General features: G+C 40.2%; 3 protein-coding genes and 2 pseudogenes across 5 annotated transcripts in view; all 5 read left to right on the top strand.

Moving 5' to 3' along the window:
- LOC148072349 (protocadherin gamma-A5-like) overlaps positions 1-24241 on the top strand; it is a 235222-nt gene that overhangs the window by 5715 nt on the left and 205266 nt on the right. The gene's annotated exons all lie outside the window — the stretch shown is intronic.
- LOC148072383 (protocadherin gamma-A11 pseudogene) lies at positions 449-3437 on the top strand (annotated as a pseudogene).
- Positions 4110-7113, top strand: LOC148072382 (protocadherin gamma-A11 pseudogene; annotated as a pseudogene).
- Positions 8566-11655, top strand: LOC148072381 (protocadherin gamma-A12-like). The gene is made up of 2 exons (XM_087798668.1): positions 8566-11048; positions 11602-11655. Exons 1-2 carry the CDS (start codon positions 8667-8669, stop codon positions 11653-11655), a joined length of 2436 nt encoding a protein of 811 aa, XP_087654794.1. The 5' UTR covers positions 8566-8666.
- LOC148072368 (protocadherin beta-15-like) overlaps positions 12385-24241 on the top strand; it is a 138280-nt gene continuing 126423 nt past the window's right edge. Inside the window, exon 1 of one of the 3 annotated variants that reach the window (XM_087799966.1) lies at positions 12385-14740. In XM_087799966.1, coding sequence (XP_087656092.1) covers positions 12416-14740 — 2325 coding nt within the window. In that variant the 5' untranslated portion in view covers positions 12385-12415. Of the gene's footprint in view, positions 14741-16774; positions 19212-20588; positions 23091-24241 lie in introns of those variants that run through there. The other 2 variants (XM_087799962.1, XM_087799960.1) reach the window with 2 other exon arrangements.

Below are 24241 nucleotides of genomic sequence, written 5' to 3'. Positions count from 1 at the left end.
CTTTATTTTAACATACTGATTACTCTTTTTTTGTTTGTATACACATTTTGTTAGTTTAAGGGCAATCCGAATTCCTTTATTGATACGTAATCACAGTTTTTGAGGATAATTTCTTTATTTTGTTCAGCATTTAATGGTGGAGCAATTTTCCAGAATGTGGTTAACCACAGGTGTATGTTAAAGCAATATGGATATTTTATTCAACCCGGTCTGTTATCCAAGACGTTATACTACAGAGTATCCACTTGAGGGCAGTATTGACCTTTTCTGATTTTGTCCACCCATCGTTGTGGAGATTATATGATCGGGCTTTGTTCTCGGATGTTACTTGCAGAAGAGTGCGATACTCGCTCTTTTCAACGAGAGTGAGATTAGAATAACAGTTTGGAACGTAATTCGTGGACTGGATATTTTTCATTGGAGGTTGAAAATCGTTTTTTGGAAAACGATGGGAGACAAATCGTCGGAGCTGCGTCGGATCTTTTGTTTTGCGTCCTTCATCGTGATGCTGCACCTCGTTTCTGGAGATCTGAGCTATTCTATTCCAGAGGAGATGAAACGTGGATCTGTTATTGGAAACGTGGCCAAAGATCTGGGTGTTGATTTGAGGACTTTATCTTCAAGAAAGGCTCGGATTGATTTTGGAGGAAGCAAGAAAAGGTACTGTGACGTTAATCTCTCCACTGGCGATGCGACCGTGTCCGAGAGGATCGACCGAGAGAATATTTGTGATAAGAAGCCATCGTGTCTGGTGAAGGCAGATTTAGTGTTGGAAAATCCCCTGGAGCTCCACAAAATAAACATTCAGGTGCAAGATGTCAACGACAACTCCCCGCAATTTAACGACGATTTAATTCAGATGGAAATCAGGGAGTCTGCGGTGAAGGGAAACCGTTTCTCCATCGACGAGGCCCACGATGCAGATATAGGTCAGAACTCTGTTCAAAGATACAACCTACAAGAAAATGATAATTTTATTCTGTCAATTGATAGTGATAAAGTTGAACTTGTTTTAGAAACTGAATTAGATCGAGAGAAAAATAGTGAATTAAATCTGATTTTGACAGCTTATGATGGCGGCTCTCCTCAGAGATCAGGTACAGTGATCATCCACGTCACTGTGCTGGATGCTAATGATAACGCCCCAGTGTTCAGTCAGGACCTTTATAAAGCCAGTCTGCCTGAAAACTCTCCTCTAGACACTGTTGTGATCAAAGTTAGTGCCACTGATGCAGATGAAGGAGTGAATGGAGATGTGACATATCAGTTTGGGCGTCAGTCAAATGATGAGGTAAATATTTTTACAATTGATTCAAAAACAGGTGAAATTAAATTAAAAGGGTTAATTGATTATGAAGAACGGAGCTCTTTTGAAATGAGGGTAAAAGCTAAAGATGGTTTAGGGCTGACCTCATACTCCAAAGTTATAATTGAAGTGACTGATGTTAATGATAATTCTCCAGTGATCGATCTGAAGTCTCTGTCTAACTCCATACCTGAGAATGTGTCACCTGGTACAGAGGTGGGCATCATCAATGTTCAGGACAGAGACTCTGACAATAACAAACAAGTCAAATGTTTTATTCAACAAAATGTTCCATTTAAATTAGTTCCTTCTATTAAAAACTATTATTCTCTGGTGACTACTGGTCAACTGGACCGTGAACTGGTGTCTGACTACAACATTACAATCACTGCCACTGATGAGGGGTCTCCTCCTCTGTCCTCCTCTAAAACTGTTCACTTATCAGTAGCAGACATCAACGACAACCCACCTGTGTTTGAGGAACAGTCCTACAGCGCATATGTGAGTGAAAACAACAAACCTGGCTCCTCTTTATGTTCCGTTACTGCTCGAGACCCAGACTGGAGACAAAACGGTACCGTGGTTTATTCTCTGTTACCTGCTGAGGTGAACGGTGCCCAGGTGTCCTCCTATCTGTCTGTTAACGGAGACACAGGGGTGATCCACGCTGTCAGGTCCTTTGACTATGAACAGTGGAGGAGTTTTAAAGTCCAGGTGATGGCCAGAGACAACGGTTCTCCTCCACTCAGCAGCAACGTGAGTGTCAATGTCTTCATATCAGACGTGAACGACAACTCTCCTCAGATACTGTACCCCACCCCGGAGGGCAACTCCTTCATGACCGAGCTGGTCCCCAAAGCTGCACACGGAGGCTCTCTGGTGTCCAAAGTCATCGCAGTGGACGCAGACTCTGGACAGAACGCCTGGCTGTCCTATCATATCGTCAAGTCCACTGATCCGGGACTTTTCACTATTGGTCTCCACAGCGGAGAGATCAGGACCCAGCGGGACATTTCTGAGTCTGACAGCATGAAACAGAACCTGATTGTGGCAGTGAAAGATAACGGACAGCCCTCTCTCTCTGCCACCTGTTCCATGTATCTACTGATTTCTGATAACTTGGCTGAGGTGCCAGAACTGAAGGACATTTCTTATGATGAGAAGAATTCCAAACTCACCTCTTATCTGATCGTCGCTCTGGTGTGTGTGTCCACCTTCTTCCTCACCTTCATCATCATCATCCTGGGTGTGAGGTTCTGTCGCCGGAGGAAGCCCAGAATGTTGTTTGATGGAGCAGTGGCCATCCCCAGTGCTTATCTGCCTCCTAACTACGCAGATGTTGACGGCACAGGAACTTTACGCAGCACTTACAACTATGACGCCTACTTGACCACAGGATCTCGAACCAGTGACTTTAAGTTTGTGTCCTCTTACAATGACAACACGCTGCCTGCTGACCAGACTCTGAGGAAGAGTTCTTCTGACTTTGCTGACCCCTTTGATGACCTGGACACTTCTGGCGAGGTAGGAACATGTCACTTTAATTTTTCAACTATCTTTTGCCTTTATGTTTTGATTTAAGATGATGTATCTGCAAGTCTGTTTTAGAAATGTTGAATGGTCATCGTGTTTGGAAAATGTCTGCGTGATCATAAGGCTGCTAATTTTACAGTATCGATGGCATCTGTCCATGGTGCTGACGCTTCAGTGCTGCGAGAATAGCTTGTCTTATGTCTTTGGTTGCCGCTTACCTTCACTAAGTTAGTGTTCCGAAGAAAACAAAGTAGCTTAAAAAGAACCCTTGTTTGCTGCTTAAATTGTTGTTGTTACTTAATATATGCAGTTACAATAAGAAATAAGAATACAAATAGAAAAAAACGAAAAAACTAAAACGTGTTTGATGAACAGAAACATACATTTTGGGGTTTGTGTATCCACTTCATTGAAAACATGTTTTTTATATAATAATAATACAACCCAAATTACGTTTTAGAGCCTTTATAGTTTAGTGCAAATAAGACAAATAGCTGCAACACAGGACAGGCCAGCGATGTGCTCAGTCCGTCCACCTAAACAGATGGGATACCCCAGAAACTCAACTATGGGAATAATAGGCGGTAGAAAGAAATGAATGAATGGCAACACAATGTTTAAATTGTGAAGGTTAAACCACTTGTAACAACTATTTTCATGGACAACACATGGATAGGAGCAACAACTAAATTATCAAATTCTGGTTCTTAGGGAAAGAATGACATATATTTTCCTGAAATAAAAGAACAACATTAAAATACACTTATTGACGACTGGTACGTGACAACATTACAATACATTTCTTTTTTTACTTTTCCATCTGAAAAATATAGTTTAATAAAAGCAAAAACTACTTTATTTTAACATACTGATCACTCATTATTTTTGTTTTTATACATATTTTGTTAGTTTAAGGGCAATCCGAATTCCTTTATTGATACATAATCACAGTTTTTGAGGATAGTTTCTTTATTTTGTTCAGCATTTAATGGTGGAGCAATTTTCCAGAATGTGGTTAACCACAGGTGTATGATAAAGCAATATGGATATTTTATTCAACCCGGTCTGTTATCCAAGACGTTATACTACAGATTATCCACTTGAGGGCAGTATTGACCTTTTCTGATTTTGTCCACCCATCGTTGTGGAGATTATATGATCGGGCTTTGTTCTCGGATGTTACTTGCAGAAGGGTGCGATACTCGCTCTTTTCAACGAGAGTGAGATTAGAATAACAGTTTGGAACGTAATTCGTGGACTGGATATTTTTCATTGGAGGTTGAAAATCGTTTTTTGGAAAACGATGGGAGACAAATCGTCGGAGCTGCGTCGGATCTTTTGCTTTGCGTCGTTCATCGTGATGCTGCACCTCGTTTATGGAGATCTGAGCTATTCTATTCCAGAGGAGATGAAACGTGGATCTGTTATTGGAAACGTGGCCAAAGATCTGGGTGTTGATTTGAGGACTTTATCTTCAAGAAAGGCTCGGATTGATTTTGGAGGAAGCAAGAAAAGGTACTGTGACGTTAATCTCTCCACTGGCGATGCGACCGTGTCCGAGAGGATCGACCGAGAGAATATTTGTGATAAGAAGCCATCGTGTCTTGTGAAGGCAGATTTAGTGTTGGAAAATCCCCTGGAGCTCCACAAAATAAACATTCAGGTGCAAGATGTCAACGACAACTCCCCGCAATTTAACGATGATTTAATTCAGATGGAAATCAGTGAGTCTGCAGAGAAGGGTAGTCGTTTCTCCATCGAGGAGGCCCATGATGCAGATATAGGTCAGAACTCTGTTCAGAGATACAACCTTCAAAAAAACAATAACTTTATTCTGTCAATTGATAGTGATAAAGTTGAACTTGTTTTAGAAAATAAACTAGATCGAGAACAACAGCAGGATTTAGATTTAATTCTGACAGCTTATGATGGCGGCTCTCCTCAGAGATCAGGTACAGTGATCATCCACGTCACTGTGCTGGATGCTAATGATAACGCCCCAGTGTTCAGTCAGGACCTTTATGAAGCCAGTCTGCCTGAAAACTCTCCTCTAGACACTGTTGTGATCAAAGTTAGTGCCACTGATGCAGATGAAGGAGTGAATGGAGATGTGACATACCAATTTGGGCGTCAGTCAAATGATGAGGTAAATATTTTTACAATTGATTCAAAAACTGGTGAAATTAAATTAAAAGGGTTAATTGATTATGAAGAACGGAGCTCTTTTGAAATGAGGGTAAAAGCTAAAGATGGTTTAGGGCTGACCTCATACTCCAAAGTTATAATAGAAGTATCTGATGTTAATGATAATTCTCCAGTGATCGATCTGAAGTCTCTGTCTAACTCCATACCTGAGAATGTGTCACCTGGTACAGAGGTGGGCATCATCAATGTTCAGGACAGAGACTCTGACAATAACAAACAAGTCAAATGTTTTATTCAACAAAATGTTCCATTTAAATTAGTTCCTTCTATTAAAAACTATTATTCTCTGGTGACTACTGGTCAACTGGACCGTGAACTGGTGTCTGACTACAGCATTACAATCACTGCCACTGATGAGGGGTCTCCTCCTCTATCCTCCTCTAAAACTGTTCACTTATCAGTAGCAGACATCAACGACAACCCACCTGTGTTTGAGGAACAGTCCTACAGCGCATATGTGAGTGAAAATAACAAACCTGGCTCCTCTTTATGTTCCGTTACTGCTCGAGACCCAGACTGGAGACAAAACGGTACCGTGGTTTATTCTCTGTTACCTGCTGAGGTGAACGGTGCCCAGGTGTCCTCCTATCTGTCTGTTAACGGAGACACGGGGGTGATCCACGCTGTCAGGTCCTTTGACTATGAACAGTGGAGGAGTTTTAAAGTCCAGGTGATGGCCAGAGACAACGGTTCTCCTCCACTCAGCAGCAACGTGAGCGTCAGTGTCTTCATATCAGACGTGAACGACAACTCTCCTCAGATACTGTACCCCACCCCGGAGGGCAACTCCTTCATGACCGAGCTGGTCCCCAAAGCTGCACACGGAGGCTCTCTGGTGTCCAAAGTCATTGCAGTGGACGCAGACTCTGGACAGAACGCCTGGCTGTCCTATCATATCGTCAAGTCCACTGATCCGGGACTTTTCACTATTGGTCTCCACAGCGGAGAGATCAGGACCCAGCGGGACATTTCTGAGTCTGACAGCATGAAACAGAACCTGATTGTGGCAGTGAAAGATAACGGACAGCCCTCTCTCTCTGCCACCTGTTCCATGTATCTACTGATTTCTGATAACTTGGCTGAGGTGCCAGAACTGAAGGACATTTCTTATGATGAGAAGAATTCCAAACTCACCTCTTATCTGATCATCGCTCTGGTGTGTGTGTCCACCTTCTTCCTCACCTTCATCATCATCATCCTGGGTGTGAGGTTCTGTCGCCGGAGGAAGCCCAGAATGTTGTTTGATGGAGCAGTGGCCATCCCCAGTGCTTATCTCCCTCCTAACTACGCAGATGTTGACGGCACAGGAACTTTACGCAGCACTTACAACTATGACGCCTACTTGACCACAGGATCTCGAACCAGTGACTTTAAGTTTGTGTCCTCTTACAATGACAACACGCTGCCTGCTGACCAGACTCTGAGGAAGAGTCCTTCTGACTTTGCTGACCCCTTTGATGACCTGGACACTTCTGAAGAGGTAGGAACATGTCACTTTAATTTTTCTTCAATATTTTGCCTTAATGTTTTTATTTAAGATGATGTATCCGCGAGTCTGTTTTAAAAAAGTCTGTGTGACCATGATCATAAGGCTGCTAATGTTACAGTATCGATGGCATCTGTCCATGGTGCTGACGCTTCAGTGCTGCGAGAACAGCTTGTCTTATGTCTTTCGTTGCCACTTCCCTTCGCTAAGTTATTGTTCTGAAGAAAACAAAGTAGCTTAAAAAGAACCCTTGTTTGCTGCTTAAATTGTTCGAATGTCCCTAATATGTGTAATTACAATAAGAAAATAATAATACAAATAGAAAAAAACGAAAAATCAAAAACTTGTTTAATGAACAGAAACATATATTTTGGGGTTTGTGTATACACTTCATTCAAAACATGGTTTTCATATAATAATAATGCAACTCAAATTTAAGTCTTAGCACCTTTATAGTTCAGTACAAATAAGACAAATAGCTGCAACACAGGACAGGCCAGCGATGTGCTCAGTCCGTCCACCTAAACAGATGGGATACCCCAGTAACTCCACTATGGGAATAATAGGAGGTAGAAAGAAATGAATGATTGGCAACACAACGTTTAAATACAAAAATTGTGAGCTTGAAAATGCAATGGACCCTTTATGAAGTTAAACTGATAAAAACGAAACATTTAATTTATTAAATACACACTCTATATTACATAAACACACTTAACACAAATACACACTTTACACACACAATATTTAACCATTCAACTTGTGAAAACTATCTGTTTCCCAATGACCGTTTGTTAGCAACATTATTATATTTAAAACACTGGTATGTAAGAACCAAAAATAAATTGTCTAGATTTATTGTATCAATGTTTTATGACGACCGATGAAACACATGATATGGCTTCTTGGAAGGCTTTGTGCTGTGTTTGATTAGTGAACAAAACTTCTAGCCAAAATGTATCTTTGAAAAACTTACCATGACTTGATTTAGAATGATGAGTCGAAACTGGTTCACAGCCAAGATCTTTATACATAATCGTGACGTAGACCTATCCTTTAACTTTATCTGGAAGAGTGAATTCTAAAGAAATTCATGTTCAAACAATGCATTCTTGATCTGGTCGTGAAGAATAAATGAAATATCTCGCCAGAGCTTTTATTCCTGAATCACAGAGAATTTAGGAAAATATCACAGGTCATAATCAACGCAAACATTTTCTCTTTTTGTTGCATACACCTCTTATTCAAAGTTTTGTCTTGATACAGAAACTTATATTTACATTCAAACCAATTACTTTTGTTATTTTTTTCAACAGAAAGCTTTTTTTTTTTTTGGAGATGCATCATCATTTATCACACTCTCTCAGAATGAAACGTAGTTTGTGAAGGTTAAACAACTTGTAAACATTATTTTAATGGACATCACATGGATAAGAGCAAGAACTAAATGATCAAGTTCTCGTTCTTAGGCAAAAAAAAAACATATTTTGTAAGTAAGTAAGTAAGTAATATATATTTATATAGCGCTTTTCGAGACCAGGGTCATTTTGTTAAATAACGAACAACGTGAAAATCCTCCTAGTCACATTTGGACTTTAACATCGGAATTATATCCTTTAGTAAAAGCAAAAAATAGTTTACTTTAACATATTAATTATTCTTTATTTACTCGTATATATATTTTGTAAGTGGAAGGGCAATCTGAATTATTTTATTGATACATATTCCTTTATTTAGTTATAAATAAATAAATACTGTTACGACAATATTAAGATAATCACTGTGTTTTGAGGATAATTTGTTTATTTAGTTCAGTTTTTAATAGTGAAACAATTTTCCAGAATTTGGTTACCCACATGTGTATGTTAAAGAAATATTTATATTTTGCTCAACCCGGTCTATTATCCAAGACGTTATGCCACAATGTATCCACTAGGGGGCAGTATTGACCTTTTCTAATTTTATCCACCCATCTTTGTGGAGATTATACGATCGCGCTTTGTTCTCGGATGTTACTTGCAGAAGAGTGCGATACTCGCTCTTTTCAACGAGTGTGAGATTAGAAAAACACTTTGGAACGTAATTTGTTCACTGGATATTTTTCATCGGAGGTTGAAAATCGTTTTTTGGAAAACGATGGGAGACAAATCGTCGGAGCTGCGTCGGATCTTCTGCTTTGCGTCCTTCATCGTGATGCTGCACCTCGTTTATGGAGATCTGAGCTATTCTATTCCAGAGGAGATGAAACGTGGATCTGTTATTGGAAACGTGGCCAAAGATCTGGGTGTTGATTTGAGGACTTTATCTTCAAGAAAGGCTCGGATTGATGTGGAGGGGACTCGCAAACGGTACTGTGACATTAACATGAACACCGGAGATCTGATCACGTCAGAGAGAATCGACAGAGAGCATATTTGCGGACAGAAACCTTCTTGTGTTCTAAAAATAAAATTAGTCTTAGAAAATCCGCTAGAGCTCCATCGAGTAAGCGTTCATGTTCAGGATGTTAATGACAATTCCCCTAAATTCAAAAAGGAGGTGATAGAAATGGAAATAAGAGAGTCGGCAGAGAAGGGCAGTCGCTTTTCCATCGAGAAGGCCCATGACGCAGATATAGGTCAGAATTCAGTGCAGAGATATGAACTGAATAAAAACGATAATTTTGTACTCTCAGATGAAAATAAAAGAGTCGAGCTTGTTTTGGAAAATAAACTAGATCGTGAAAAACAAAGGGAGACAGATTTAATTCTAACAGCTTATGATGGCGGCTCTCCTCAGAGATCAGGTACAGTGATCATCCACGTCACTGTGCTGGATGCTAATGATAACGCCCCAGTGTTCAGTCAGGACCTTTATAAAGCCAGTCTGCCTGAAAACTCTCCTCTAGATACTGTTGTGATCAAAGTTAGTGCCACTGATGCAGATGAAGGAGTGAATGGAGTGATAAGTTATGATTTTGGTCATATATCTGATGATCATTCAATTCCATTTACAATGGATTTTGTATCTGGACTTATCAAGGTGTCTGACCATATTGACTATGAAGATATTAACCTATTTGAAATTAATGTTGAAGCAAAAGATGGTTTAGGGCTGACGTCATATACAAAGGTTGTTATAGAAGTGACTGATGTTAATGATAATTCTCCAGTAATCGATCTGAAGTCTTTATCTAACTCCATACCTGAGAATGTGTCACCTGGTACAGAGGTGGGCATCATCAATGTTCAGGACAGAGACTCTGACAATAACAAACAAGTCAAATGTTTCATTCAACAAAATGTTCCATTTAAATTAGTTCCTTCTATTGAAAACTATTATTCTCTGGTGACTACTGGTCAACTGGACCGTGAACTGGTGTCTGACTACAACATTACAATCACTGCCACTGATGAGGGGTCTCCTCCTCTGTCCTCCTCTAAAACTGTTCACTTATCAGTAGCAGACATCAACGACAACCCACCTGTGTTTGAGGAACAGTCCTACAGCGCATATGTGAGTGAAAATAACAAACCTGGCTGCTCTTTATGTTCCGTTACTGCTCGAGACCCAGACTGGAGACAAAACGGTACCGTGGTTTATTCTCTGTTACCTGCTGAGGTGAACGGTGCCCAGGTGTCCTCCTATCTGTCTGTTAACGGAGACACGGGGGTGATCCACGCTGTCAGGTCCTTTGACTATGAACAGTGGAGGAGTTTTAAAGTCCAGGTGATGGCCAGAGACAACGGTTCTCCTCCACTCAGCAGCAACGTGAGCGTCAGTGTCTTCATATCAGACGTGAACGACAACTCTCCTCAGATACTGTACCCCACCCCGGAGGGCAACTCCTTCATGACCGAGCTGGTCCCCAAAGCTGCACACGGAGGCTCTCTGGTGTCCAAAGTCATCGCAGTGGACGCAGACTCTGGACAGAACGCCTGGCTGTCCTATCATATCGTCAAGTCCACTGATCCAGGACTTTTCACTATTGGTCTCCACAGCGGAGAGATCAGGACCCAGCGGGACATTTCTGAGTCTGACAGCATGAAACAGAACCTGATTGTGGCAGTGAAAGATAACGGACAGCCCTCTCTCTCTGCCACCTGTTCCATGTATCTACTGATTTCTGATAACTTGGCTGAGGTGCCAGAACTGAAGGACATTTCTTATGATGAGAAGAATTCCAAACTCACCTCTTATCTGATCATCGCTCTGGTGTGTGTGTCCACCTTCTTCCTCACCTTCATCATCATCATCCTGGGTGTGAGGTTCTGTCACAGGAGGAAGCCCAGAATGTTGTTTGATGGAGCAGTGGCCATCCCCAGTGCTTATCTCCCTCCTAACTACGCAGATGTTGACGGCACAGGAACTTTACGCAGCACTTACAACTATGACGCCTACTTGACCACAGGATCTCGAACCAGTGACTTTAAGTTTGTGTCCTCTTACAATGACAACACGCTGCCTGCTGACCAGACTCTGAGGAAGAGTCCTTCTGACTTTGCTGACCCCTTTGATGACCTGGACACTTCTGAAGAGGTAGGAACATGTCACTTTAATTTTTCAACTATCTTTTGCCTTTATGTTTTGATTTAAGATGATGTATCTGCAAGTCTGTTTTAGAAATGTTGAATGGTCATCGTGTTTGGAAAATGTCTGCGTGATCATAAGGCTGCTAATTTTATAGTATCGATGGCATCTGTCCATGGTGCTGACGCTTCAGTGCTGCGAGAATAGCTTGTCTTATGTCTTTGGTTGCCGCTTACCTTCACTAACTTAGTGTTCCGAAGAAAACGAAGTAGCTTAAAAATAACCCTTGTTTGCTGCTTAAATTGTTGTTGTTACTAAATATATGTAGTTACAATAAGAAATAAGAATACAAATAGAAGAAAACGAAAAAACTAAAACGTGTTTGATGAACAGAAACATACATTTTGGGATTTGTGTATCCACTTCATTGAAAACATGTTTTTTATATAATAATAATACAACCCAAATTACGTTTTAGAGCCTTTATAGTTTAGTGCAAATAGGATAAATAGCTGCAACACAGGACAGGCCAGCGATGTGCTCAGTCCGTCCACCTAAACAGATGGGATACCCCAGTAACTCAACTATGGGAATAATAGGCGGTAGAAAGAAATGAATGAATGGCAACACAATGTTTAAATTGTGAAGGTTAAACCACTTGTAACAACTATTTTCATGGACAACACATGGATAGGAGCAACAACTAAATTATCAAATTCTGTTTTTTAGGGAAAGATTGACATATATTTTCCTGAAATAAAAGAACAACATTAAAATACACTTATTGACGATTGGTACGTGACAACATTACAATACATTTCTTTTTTTACTTTTCCATCTGAAAAATATAGTTTAATAAAAGCAAAAACTACTTTATTTTAACATACTGATTACTCTTTTTTTTTTTGTATACATATTTTGTTAGTTTAAGGGCAATCCGAATTCCTTTATTGATACATAATCACAGTTTTTGAGGATAATTTCTTTATTTTGTTCAGCATTTAATGGTGGAGCAATTTTCCAGAATGTGGTTAACCACAGGTGTATGTTAAAGCAATATGTATATTTTATTCAACCCGGTCTGTTATCCAAGACGTTATACTACAGAGTATCCACTTGAGGGCAGTATTGACCTTTTCTGATTTTGTCCACCCATCGTTGTGGAGATTATATGATCGGGCTTTGTTCTCGGATGTTACTTGCAGAAGAGTGCGATACTCGCTCTTTTCAACGAGAGTGAGATTAGAAAAACAGTTTGGAACGTAATTCGTGGACTGGATATTTTTCATTGGAGGTTGAAAATCGTTTTTCGGAAAACGATGGGAGACAACTCGTTTGAGCTCCGTCGGATCTTTTGCTTTGCGTCCTTCATCGTGATGCTGCACCTCGTTTATGGAGATCTGAGCTATTCTATTCCAGAGGAGATGAAACGTGGATCTGTTATTGGAAATGTGGCCAAGGATCTGGGTGTTGATCTGAGGACTTTATCTTCAAGAAAGGCTCGGATTGATGTGGAGGGGACTCGCAAACGGTACTGTGACATTAACATGAACACCGGAGATCTGATCACGTCAGAGAGAATCGACAGAGAGAGTATTTGCGGACAGAAACCTTATTGTTTACTCAATACAGATTTATTGTTAGAAAATCCATTAGAGCTTCACAGAGTCAGTCTTCATATTCAGGATGTCAACGATAATTCGCCAAAATTCAAAGAGGAGCTGATTAGAATGGAGATAAGAGAGTCGGCAGAGAAAGGCAGCCGTTTCTCCCTCGACGAGGCCCACGATGCCGATATAGGCCATAACTCTGTACAGAGGTATATGCTGCAAAAAAACGACAATTTTGTTGTTTCAGTAAAAAATAATAAGGGTGAACTTGTGTTGGAAAATAAATTGGATCGTGAAAAGGAACAGGATTTAGATTTAATTCTAACAGCTTATGATGGCGGCTCTCCTCAGAGATCAGGTACAGTGATCATCCACGTCACTGTGCTGGATGCTAATGATAACGCCCCAGTGTTCAGTCAGGACCTTTATAAAGCCAGTCTGCCTGAAAACTCTCCTCTAGACACTGTTGTGATCAAAGTTAGTGCCACTGATGCAGATGAAGGAGTGAATGGACAAGTGACTTATCAGTTTGACAACATTTTTGAGGAAGACGTTCATGTCTTTTCAATTGATTCCAACACTGGTGTGATAAAGGTTACTGGAGAGATTGATTTTGAGGAGCATACTTCCTTTGAAATGAGAATTAAGGCTAGAGATGGTTTGGGGCTGACAACATACTCCAAAGTTATAATGGAAGTGACTGATGTTAATGATAATTCTCCACTTATTTACATTAAGTCTCTGTCTAACTCCATACCTGAGAATGTGTCACCTGGTACAGAGGTGGGCATCATCAATGTTCAGGACAGAGACTCTGACAATAACAAACAAGTCAAATGTTTTATTCAGCAAAATGTTCCATTTAAATTAGTTCCTTCTATTAAAAACTATTATTCTCTGGTGACTACTGGTCAACTGGACCGTGAACTGGTGTCTGACTACAACATTACAATCACTGCCACTGATGAGGGGTCTCCTCCTCTGTCCTCCTCTAAAACTGTTCACTTATCAGTAGCAGACATCAACGACAACCCACCTGTGTTTGAGGAACAGTCTTACAGCGCATATGTGAGTGAAAACAACAAACCTGGCTCCTCTTTATGTTCTGTTACTGCTCGAGACCCAGACTGGAGACAAAACGGTACCGTGGTTTATTCTCTGTTACCTGCTGAGGTGAACGGTGCCCAGGTGTCCTCCTATCTGTCTGTTAACGGAGACACAGGGGTGATCCACGCTGTCAGGTCCTTTGACTATGAACAGTGGAGGAGTTTTAAAGTCCAGGTGATGGCCAGAGACAACGGTTCTCCTCCACTCAGCAGCAATGTGAGTGTCAGTGTCTTCATATCAGACGTGAACGACAACTCTCCTCAGATACTGTACCCCACCCCGGAGGGCAACTCCTTCATGACCGAGCTGGTCCCCAAAGCTGCACACGGAGGCTCTCTGGTGTCCAAAGTCATCGCAGTGGACGCAGACTCTGGACAGAACGCCTGGCTGTCCTATCATATCGTCAAGTCCACTGATCCAGGACTTTTCACTATTGGTCTCCACAGCGGAGAGATCAGGACCCAGCGGGACATTTCTGAGTCTGACAGCATGAAACAGAACCTGATTGTGGCAGTGAAAGATAACGGACAGCCCTCTCTCTCTGCCACCTGTTCCATGTATCTACTGATTTCTGATAACTTGGCTGAGGTGCCAGAACTGAAGGACATTTCTTATGATGAGAAGAATTCCAAACTCACCTCTTATCTGATCATCGCTCTGGTGTGTGTGTCCACCTTCTTCCTCACCTTCATCATCATCATCCTGGGTGTGAGGTTCTGTCGCCGGAGGAAGCCCAGAATGTTGTTTGATGGAGCAGTGGCCATCCCCAGTGCTTATCTCCCTCCTAACTACGCAGATGTTGACGGCACAGGAACTTTACGCAGCACTTACAACTATGACGCCTACTTGACCACAGGATCTCGAACCAGTGACTTTAAGTTTGTGTCCTCTTACAATGACAACACGCTGCCTGCTGACCAGACTCTGAGGAAGAGTCCTTCTGACTTTGCTGACCCCTTTGATGACCTGGACACTTCTGAAGAGGTAGGAACATGTCACTTTAATTTTTCAACTATCTTTTGCCTTTATGTTTTGATTTAAGATGATGTATCCGCGAGTCTGTTTTAGAAAAGTCTGTGTGACCATGATCATAAGGCTGCTAATGTTACAGTATCGATGGCATCTGTCCATGGTGCTGACGCTTCAGTGCTGCGAGAACAGCTTGTCTTATGTCTTTCGTTGCCACTTCCCTTCGCTAAGTTATTGTTCTGAAGAAAACAAAGTAGCTTAAAAAGAACCCTTGTTTGCTGCTTAAATTGTTCGAATGTCCCTAATATGTGTAATTACAATAAGAAAATAATAATACAAATAGAAAAAAACGAAAAATCAAAAACTTGTTTAATGAACAGAAACATATATTTTGGGGTTTGTGTATACACTTCATTCAAAACATGGTTTTCATATAATAATAATACAACTCAAATTTAAGTCTTAGCGCCTTTATAGTTCAGTACAAATAAGACAAATAGCTGCAACACAGGACAGGCCAGCGATGTGCTCAGTCTGTCCACCTAAACAGATGGGATACCCCAGTAACTCCACTATGGGAATAATAGGCGGTAGAAAGAAATGAATGATTGGCAACACAACGTTTAAATACAAAAATTGTGAGCTTGAAAATGCAATGGACCCTTTATGAAGTTAAACTGATAAAAACTAAACATTTAATTTATTAAATACACACTCTCTATAACATAAACACACTTAACACAAATACACACTTTACACACACAATATTTAAACATTCAACTTGTGAAAACTATCTGTTTCCCAATGACCGTTTGTTAGCAACATTATTATATTTAAAACACTGGTATATAAGAACCAAAAATAAATTGTCTAGATTTATTGTATCAATGTTTTATGACGACCGATGAAACACATGATATGGCTTCTTGGAAGGCTTTGTGCTGTGTTTGATTAGTGAACAAAACTTCTAGCCAAAATGTATCTTTGAAAAACTTACCATGACTTGATTTAGAATGATGAGTCGAAACTGGTTCACAGCCAAGATCTTTATACATAATCGTGACGTAGACCTATCCTTTAACTTTATCTGGAAGAGTGAATTCTAAAGAAATTCATGTTCAAACAATGCATTCTTGATCTGGTCGTGAAGAATAAATGAAATATCTCGCCAGAGCTTTTATTCCTGAATCACAGAGAATTTAGGAAAATATCACAGGTCATAATCAATGCAAACATTTTCTCTTTTTGTTGCATACACCTCTTATTCAAAGTTTTGTCTTGATACAGAAACTTATATTTACATTCAAACCAATTACTTTTGTAATTTTCTTCAACAGAAAGGTTTTTTTTTTCTTGGAGATGCATCATCATTTATCACACTCTCTCAGAGTGTATTTAACGTAGTTTGTGAAGGTTAAACAACGTGTAAACATTATTTTAATGGACATCACATGGATAAGAGCAAGAACTAAATGATCAAGTTCTCGTTCTTAGGCAAAAAAAAATCATATTTTGTTGTTAAATAACGAACAACGTGAAAATCCTCCTAGTCACATTTGGACTTTAACATCGGAATCATATCCTTTAGTAAAAGCAAAAAATAGTTTACTTTAACATATTAATTATTCTTTATTTACTCGTATATATATTTTGTAAGTGGAAGGGCAATCTGAATTATTTTATTGATACATATTCCTTTATTTAGTTATAAATAAATAAATACTGTTACGACAATATTAAGATAATCACTGTGTTTTGAGGATAATTTGTTTATTTAGTTCAGTTTTTAATTGTGAAACAATTTTCCAGAATTTGGTTACCCACATGTGTATGTTAAAGAAATATTTATATTTTGCTCAACCCGGTCTATTATCCAAGACGTTATGCCACAATGTATCCACTAGAGGGCAATATTGACCTTTTCTAATTTTATCCACCCATCTTTGTGGAGATTATACGATCGCGCTTTGTTCTCGGATGTTACTTGCAGAAGAGTGCGATACTCGCTCTTTTCAACGAGTGTGAGATTAGAAAAACAGTCTGGAACGTAATTTGTTCACTGGATATTTTTCATCGGAGGTTGAAAATCGTTTTTTGGAAAACGATGGGAGACAAATCGTCGGAGCTGCGTCGGATCTTTTGCTTTGCGTCCTTCATCGTGATGCTGCACCTCGTTTATGGAGATCTGAGCTATTCTATTCCAGAGGAGATGAAACGTGGATCTGTTATTGGAAACGTGGCCAAAGATCTGGGTGTTGATTTGAGGACTTTATCTTCAAGAAAGGCTCGGATTGATGTGGAGGGGACTCGCAAACGGTACTGTGACATTAACATGAACACCGGAGATCTGATCACGTCAGAGAGAATCGACAGAGAGAGTATTTGCGGACAGAAACCTTCTTGTGTTCTAAAAATAAAATTAGTCTTAGAAAATCCGCTAGAGCTCCATCGAGTAAGCGTTCATGTTCAGGATGTTAATGACAATTCCCCTAAATTCAAAAAGGAGGTGATAGAAATGGAGATAAGAGAGTCGGCAGAGAAGGGCAGTCGCTTTTCCATCGAGAAGGCCCATGACGCAGATATAGGTCAGAATTCAGTGCAGAGATATGAACTGAATAAAAACGATAATTTTGTACTCTCAGATGAAAATAAAAGAGTCGAGCTTGTTTTGGAAAATAAACTAGATCGTGAAAAACAAAGGGAGACAGATTTAATTCTAACAGCTTATGATGGCGGCTCTCCTCAGAGATCAGGTACAGTGATCATCCACGTCACTGTGCTGGATGCTAATGATAACGCCCCAGTGTTCAGTCAGGACCTTTATAAAGCCAGTCTGCCTGAAAACTCTCCTCTAGATACTGTTGTGATTAAAGTTAGTGCCACTGATGCGGATGAAGGAGTGAACGGAGTGATAAGTTATGATTTTGGTCATATATCTGATGATCATTTAATTCCATTTACAATGGATTTTGTATCTGGACTTATCAAGGTGTCTGACCATATTGACTATGAAGATATTAACCTATTTGAAATTAATGTTGAAGCAAAAGATGGTTTAGGGCTGACGTCATATACAAAGGTTGTTATAGAAGTGACTGATGTTAATGATAATTCTCCAGTAATCGATCTGAAGTCTTTATCTAACTCCATACCTGAGAATGTGTCACATGGTACAGAGGTGGGCATCATAAATATTCAAGACAGAGACTCTGACAATAACAAACAAGTCAAATGTTTCATTCAACAAAATGTTCCATTTAAATTAGTTCCTTCTATTGAAAACTATTATTCTCTGGTGACTACTGGTCAACTGGACCGTGAACTGGTGTCTGACTACAACATTACAATCACTGCCACTGATGAGGGGTCTCCTCCTCTGTCCTCCTCTAAAACTGTTCACTTATCAGTAGCAGACATCAACGACAACCCACCTGTGTTTGAGGAACAGTCCTACAGCGCATATGTGAGTGAAAATAACAAACCTGGCTCCTCTTTATGTTCCGTTACTGCTCGAGACCCAGACTGGAGACAAAATGGTACCGTGGTTTATTCTCTGTTACCTGCTGAGGTGAACGGTGCCCAGGTGTCCTCCTATCTGTCTGTTAACGGAGACACGGGGGTGATCCACGCTGTCAGGTCCTTTGACTATGAACAGTGGAGGAGTTTTAAAGTCCAGGTGATGGCCAGAGACAATGGTTCTCCTCCACTCAGCAGCAATGTGAGTGTCAGTGTCTTCATATCAGACGTGAACGACAACTCTCCTCAGATACTGTACCCCACCCCGGAGGGCAACTCCTTCATGACCGAGCTGGTCCCCAAAGCTGCACACGGAGGCTCTCTGGTGTCCAAAGTCATCGCAGTGGATGCAGACTCTGGACAGAACGCCTGGCTGTCCTATCATATCGTCAAGTCCACTGATCCGGGACTTTTCACTATTGGTCTCCACAGCGGAGAGATCAGGACCCAGCGGGACATTTCTGAGTCTGACAGCATGAAACAGAACCTGATTGTGGCAGTGAAAGATAACGGACAGCCCTCTCTCTCTGCCACCTGTTCCATGTATCTACTGATTTCTGATAACTTGGCTGAGGTGCCAGAACTGAAGGACATTTCTTATGATGAGAAGAATTCCAAACTCACCTCTTATCTGATCATCGCTCTGGTGTGTGTGTCCACCTTCTTCCTCACCTTCATCATCATCATCCTGGGTGTGAGGTTCTGTCACAGGAGGAAGCCCAGAATGTTGTTTGATGGAGCAGTGGCCATCCCCAGTGCTTATCTCCCTCCTAACTACGCAGATGTTGACGGCACAGGAACTTTACGCAGCACTTACAACTATGACGCCTACTTGACCACAGGATCTCGAACCAGTGACTTTAAGTTTGTGTCCTCTTACAATGACAACACGCTGCCTGCTGACCAGACTCTGAGGAAGAGTCCTTCTGACTTTGCTGACCCCTTTGATGACTTGGACACTTTGGGCGAGGTAAGAAAATACATTTTATTGATCCATTAGGGATATTTTTCTTAGTCATCATGTTCAATTTTACTTCACATTACATCAATATGAATCACACTTTTTACTCAACAACAAATGTGACGAAATATAAATAAAAAGGACATATTTTACTATGACAACACAAGAGCCCAAAGAGAGATATAGGCATTTTAATTTTCTTCAGAAGGTGTTGATGCTATTGAGGTTATGATGATTACAAAATGCTGTTGTAAACTAGCTATATTTTTAAGTTTCTGCTGTAAAATCTTCTTCAAATTGATACAAGTTTGAAGATCTGTCATTTGGGATAATTTGCTCAGCATTTGTGTGCACATAAACTTGTTTTTTGTTGAGGATGATGGCAAAGTGAAGTTGCATCATCGCTGTTTGGTTCACTCTTTTGGTTTTATAACAACTCATTTCATCACCATTCAGTCTTTGTTTGATGTACTAATGCATGTGTTTTTGTTTTCATCAGAAGTAAGCATAACTCACCTTTATTCAAAAAGCAAAAAACTTGTATTCACTGGTGTCGTCGGTTGTGTTTGATGACGTTAGTTAAAACGTTTCTATTGTTTTGAGTCTTGGTTCGATGATGTTGTAAGTACCACAGATCATGTCTGCCAGAACTATAAAGGCAACTTTTTCATTCTGAAGACGTTTTTCCTGGATTGATATAGGCTACCCGAACATGTCTAAAAACTTTGTACTTTGTATTGTTTTTATTTTCTGATACCTTAGCTGAGAATTGTTCTCCTCCATGCTGTTGTTTGGCATCTTGTGCTACAAAGAGAAAAAATGGATACAACATATACAACTGTTAAAGACTTAGACAGTGAGTGTAATAATCATGTAATTTGAAGAAAGATCTGGTTACGACAGACGAGTGTTTACTTTATTTCTATTTAATTGGCAGTGCTTTAAATCTATCCATGCGGCGATATATACTTGAGATAATTCATGCAAAAATACTAGTTTGTACAGTTTAACATTTTAGCTCAATTTGTAATCTTGCTTCACATATGTAAGTATATTATTTTACTGTAAGAGATCTTTAGGACAAAGTTTTGATTTCAGACAGTGTGTGAGGCTGCATTGGTTCTAAGTGATATTTGTCTTAATGCATATTGTAACTTGTAAGCAAACAGTGGCATCAATTGGTAAAAAAGCTGCCTTCCGAGTTCCTTACCATCTTATAAATCATTGAAATAATAATATCTGACGCTTAACAAAGTGTTAATGACGTAGAATTGCCTCTAGAGGGCGATACAGGATTTCGAACTAACGCAGAGAACACCACCTATTATGAACGTGTGATTCTGAGCTCATTCTTTGTTCCTCGGATGTAACGGAGAGACGTGTTTTCTGTATTTGAATTGAGAGCATTTTACGACTTTAAAACAATAATTTGTTTGCAAATCGGTGTGAAACCGCCTGAATATAAAAAAAAATATTGGTTTGAAGCCTTTTTTTCAAACCACGATGGGACGTTCAGGGCCGTCAGAGCGCCGTCGGATCTTCTGCTTTGCGTCCTTCATCGTGATGCTGCACCTCGTTTATGGAGATCTGAGCTATTCTATTCCAGAGGAGATGAAACGTGGATCTGTTATTGGAAATGTGGCCAAAGATCTGGGTGTTGATCTGAGGACTTTATCTTCAAGAAAGGCTCGGATTGATGTGGAGGGGACTCGCAAACGGTACTGTGACATTAACATGAACACCGGAGATCTGATCACGTCAGAGAGAATCGACAGAGAGAATATTTGCGGACAGAAACCTTCCTGTGTTTTTAAATTAAAGTTAGTGTTGGAAAATCCGTTAGAGCTTCACCGCGTAAATATTGTTATTCAGGATGTCAATGATAATCACCCGCAGTTTAATACTGACAATATAAAAATGGAGATAAGCGAGTCAGCAGAGAAGGGGAGTCGCTTTCCAATCGAGAAGGCCCATGACGCAGATATAGGCCAGAATTCTGTTCAGAGATACGACCTACAGAGTAACGATCATTTTATCCTTTCAATTGATAGTAATACGGTTGAACTTGTGTTGCAAAACAAATTAGATCGTGAAAAGAAAAAAGATTTAGAATTAATTCTTGCTGCCTATGATGGCGGCTCTCCTCAGAGATCAGGTACAGTGATCATCCACGTCACTGTGCTGGATGCTAATGATAACGCCCCAGTGTTCAGTCAGGACCTTTATAAAGCCAGTCTGCCTGAAAACTCTCCTCTAGATACTGTTGTGATCAAAGTTAGTGCCACTGACGCAGATGAAGGAGTGAATGGAGATGTGACATATCAGTTTCCTCGTCAGTCAAATGATGAACTAGATTTCTTCTCTGTTGACTCAAAAACGGGGGAAATTAAATTGTCGGGTGTGATTGATTATGAAGAGAGAAGTTCATTTGAAATGAGCATTCTGGCTAAAGATGGTTTAGGTTTGACTTCGTATGCAAAAGTTATAATTGAAGTGACTGATGTTAATGATAATTCTCCAGTGATCGATTTGAAGTCTCTGTCTAACTCCATACCTGAGAATGTGTCACCTGGTACAGAGGTGGGCATCATCAATGTTCAGGACAGAGACTCTGACAATAACAAACAAGTCAGATGTTTTATTCAACAAAATGTTCCATTTAAATTAGTTCCTTCGATTGAAAACTATTATTCTCTGGTGACTACTGGTCAACTGGACCGTGAACTGGTGTCTGACTACAACATTACAATCACTGCCACTGATGAGGGGTCTCCTCCTCTGTCCTCCTCTAAAACTGTTCACTTATCAGTAGCAGACATTAACGACAACCCACCTGTGTTTGAGGAACAGTCCTACAGCGCATATGTGAGTGAAAACAACAAACCTGGCTCTTCTTTATGCGCCGTTACTGCTCGAGACCCAGACTGGAGACAAAACGGTACCGTGGTTTATTCTCTGTTACCTGCTGAGGTGAACGGTGCCCAGGTGTCCTCCTATCTGTCTGTTAACGGAGACACGGGGGTGATCCACGCTGTCAGGTCCTTTGACTATGAACAGTGGAGGAGTTTTAAAGTCCAGGTGATGGCCAGAGACAACGGTTCTCCTCCACTCAGCAGCAACGTGAGCGTCAGTGTCTTCATATCAGACGTGAACGACAACTCTCCTCAGATACTGTACCCCACCCCGGAGGGCAACTCCTTCATGACCGAGCTGGTCCCCAAAGCTGCACACGGAGGCTCTCTGGTGTCCAAAGTCATCGCAGTGGACGCAGACTCTGGACAGAACGCCTGGCTGTCCTATCATATCGTCAAGTCCACTGATCCGGGACTTTTCACTATTGGTCTCCACAGCGGAGAGATCAGGACCCAGCGGGACATTTCTGAGTCTGACAGCATGAAACAGAACCTGATTGTGGCAGTGAAAGATAACGGACAGCCCTCTCTCTCTGCCACCTGTTCCATGTATCTACTGATTTCTGATAACTTGGCTGAGGTGCCAGAACTGAAGGACATTTCTTATGATGAGAAGAATTCCAAACTCACCTCTTATCTGATCATCGCTCTGGTGTGTGTGTCCACCTTCTTCCTCACCTTCATCATCATCATCCTGGGTGTGAGGTTCTGTCACCGGAGGAAGCCCAGAATGTTGTTTGATGGAGCAGTGGCCATCCCCAGTGCTTATCTGCCTCCTAACTACGCAGATGTCGACGGCACAGGAACTTTACGCAGCACTTACAACTATGACGCCTACTTGACCACAGGATCTCGAACCAGTGACTTTAAGTTTGTGTCCTCTTACAATGACAACACACTGCCTGCTGACCAGACTCTGAGGAAGAGTCCTTCGGACTTTGCTGACCCCTTTGATGACTTGGAGTCTTCCGTGGAGGTAGGACAATTGCTCTCTATCTGCCGTTCTGCTTTGTTATTATTAACAAATAATTTATCTAGTGTCATGCTCGTCTGGTTGAAGAAATCTGATTACATTAGTACAGCTAAAGCCAGTTGGGCTTATTATTAAACTAATATATGCCAAAGGGAATTGAGGAAAAGTGTGACTGGTATCATGATTGTCTTCATTTGTTTGTTGTTGTTTGTATCTCCTTGTATTATTTCAATAAGGAAAATGTTTTAACAGCTGACCAAATGATCTTATTTTAGATCTTAATGTGATGAACTGAAACGTTGTATGTTTAATAACCTTCAGACAGTGGTTTATTCGTGTTATATAATGCCATTTTTAATTAGGTTATAATAATATGACCACAATTGTAGGAAATATTCATTATCAGTGTTCATATTATTTTCAAAACATGTATTGATGATTTGGTAAACACATGCGTCTGGTCTACACATACAAGTTGTTGTAGTTTATTTTCATAGTACATGGGCCTGCTGTTAATACATCTATATTATATTTGTTAGTGAAATCAATGAGCTTATGTCCTTCAGTCAATTTACTGTTGAACAATAATCACGTGGAAATGACTTTGTTCTTGACAGTCATTTTGAAATGTATCCTATAGACTTATACGTCTGTCAAAATGTACCAGATGTGTTATTGTGCCATCTGTATTTTACAATGAGTTATTGAACTCATTGTAAAATGCATTTTTTGAGCTTCACTAATTCGGTATTGTTTGATGCGTTGTCAAGATATTGGTTATGTTGTTGTTTTTAAAGATACACGTTGGTGGAGCTGTCCATGGTGCTGATTTTCTTTCGAACATACTCTCCTAAATGTTTGATGATTACATTCGCATTTCTTTCATGTATAAGTAGTTCGAATGAGTCTATTTCATTTGATAATAAGTATTTTTGCTATATTTCTTGTATTTATAATATAAATACTTGACTTTGTCTTCGTATCAATAAAATCATATTTCTATTTGGATGTTGTTAACTTAACGTGTTTATCAAATTGATAGTTTGTTTTTCTTTCACGAGTATTTAGATATGCAATACGTTAAAACGACTCACGGGGGCAGTGTCGACCAGTCTATAACATTTTGCATTACACTGGTGGGTCTCACGTATTTC

This window comes from Callionymus lyra, chromosome 9, assembly GCF_982586985.1.
Source record: "Callionymus lyra chromosome 9, fCalLyr1.hap1.1, whole genome shotgun sequence".
In the NCBI taxonomy this organism is placed as follows: domain Eukaryota; kingdom Metazoa; phylum Chordata; class Actinopteri; order Syngnathiformes; family Callionymidae; genus Callionymus; species Callionymus lyra.
Note: the sequence above shows the minus strand (reverse complement) of the source record. Positions and strands in the feature narration are given on the sequence as shown.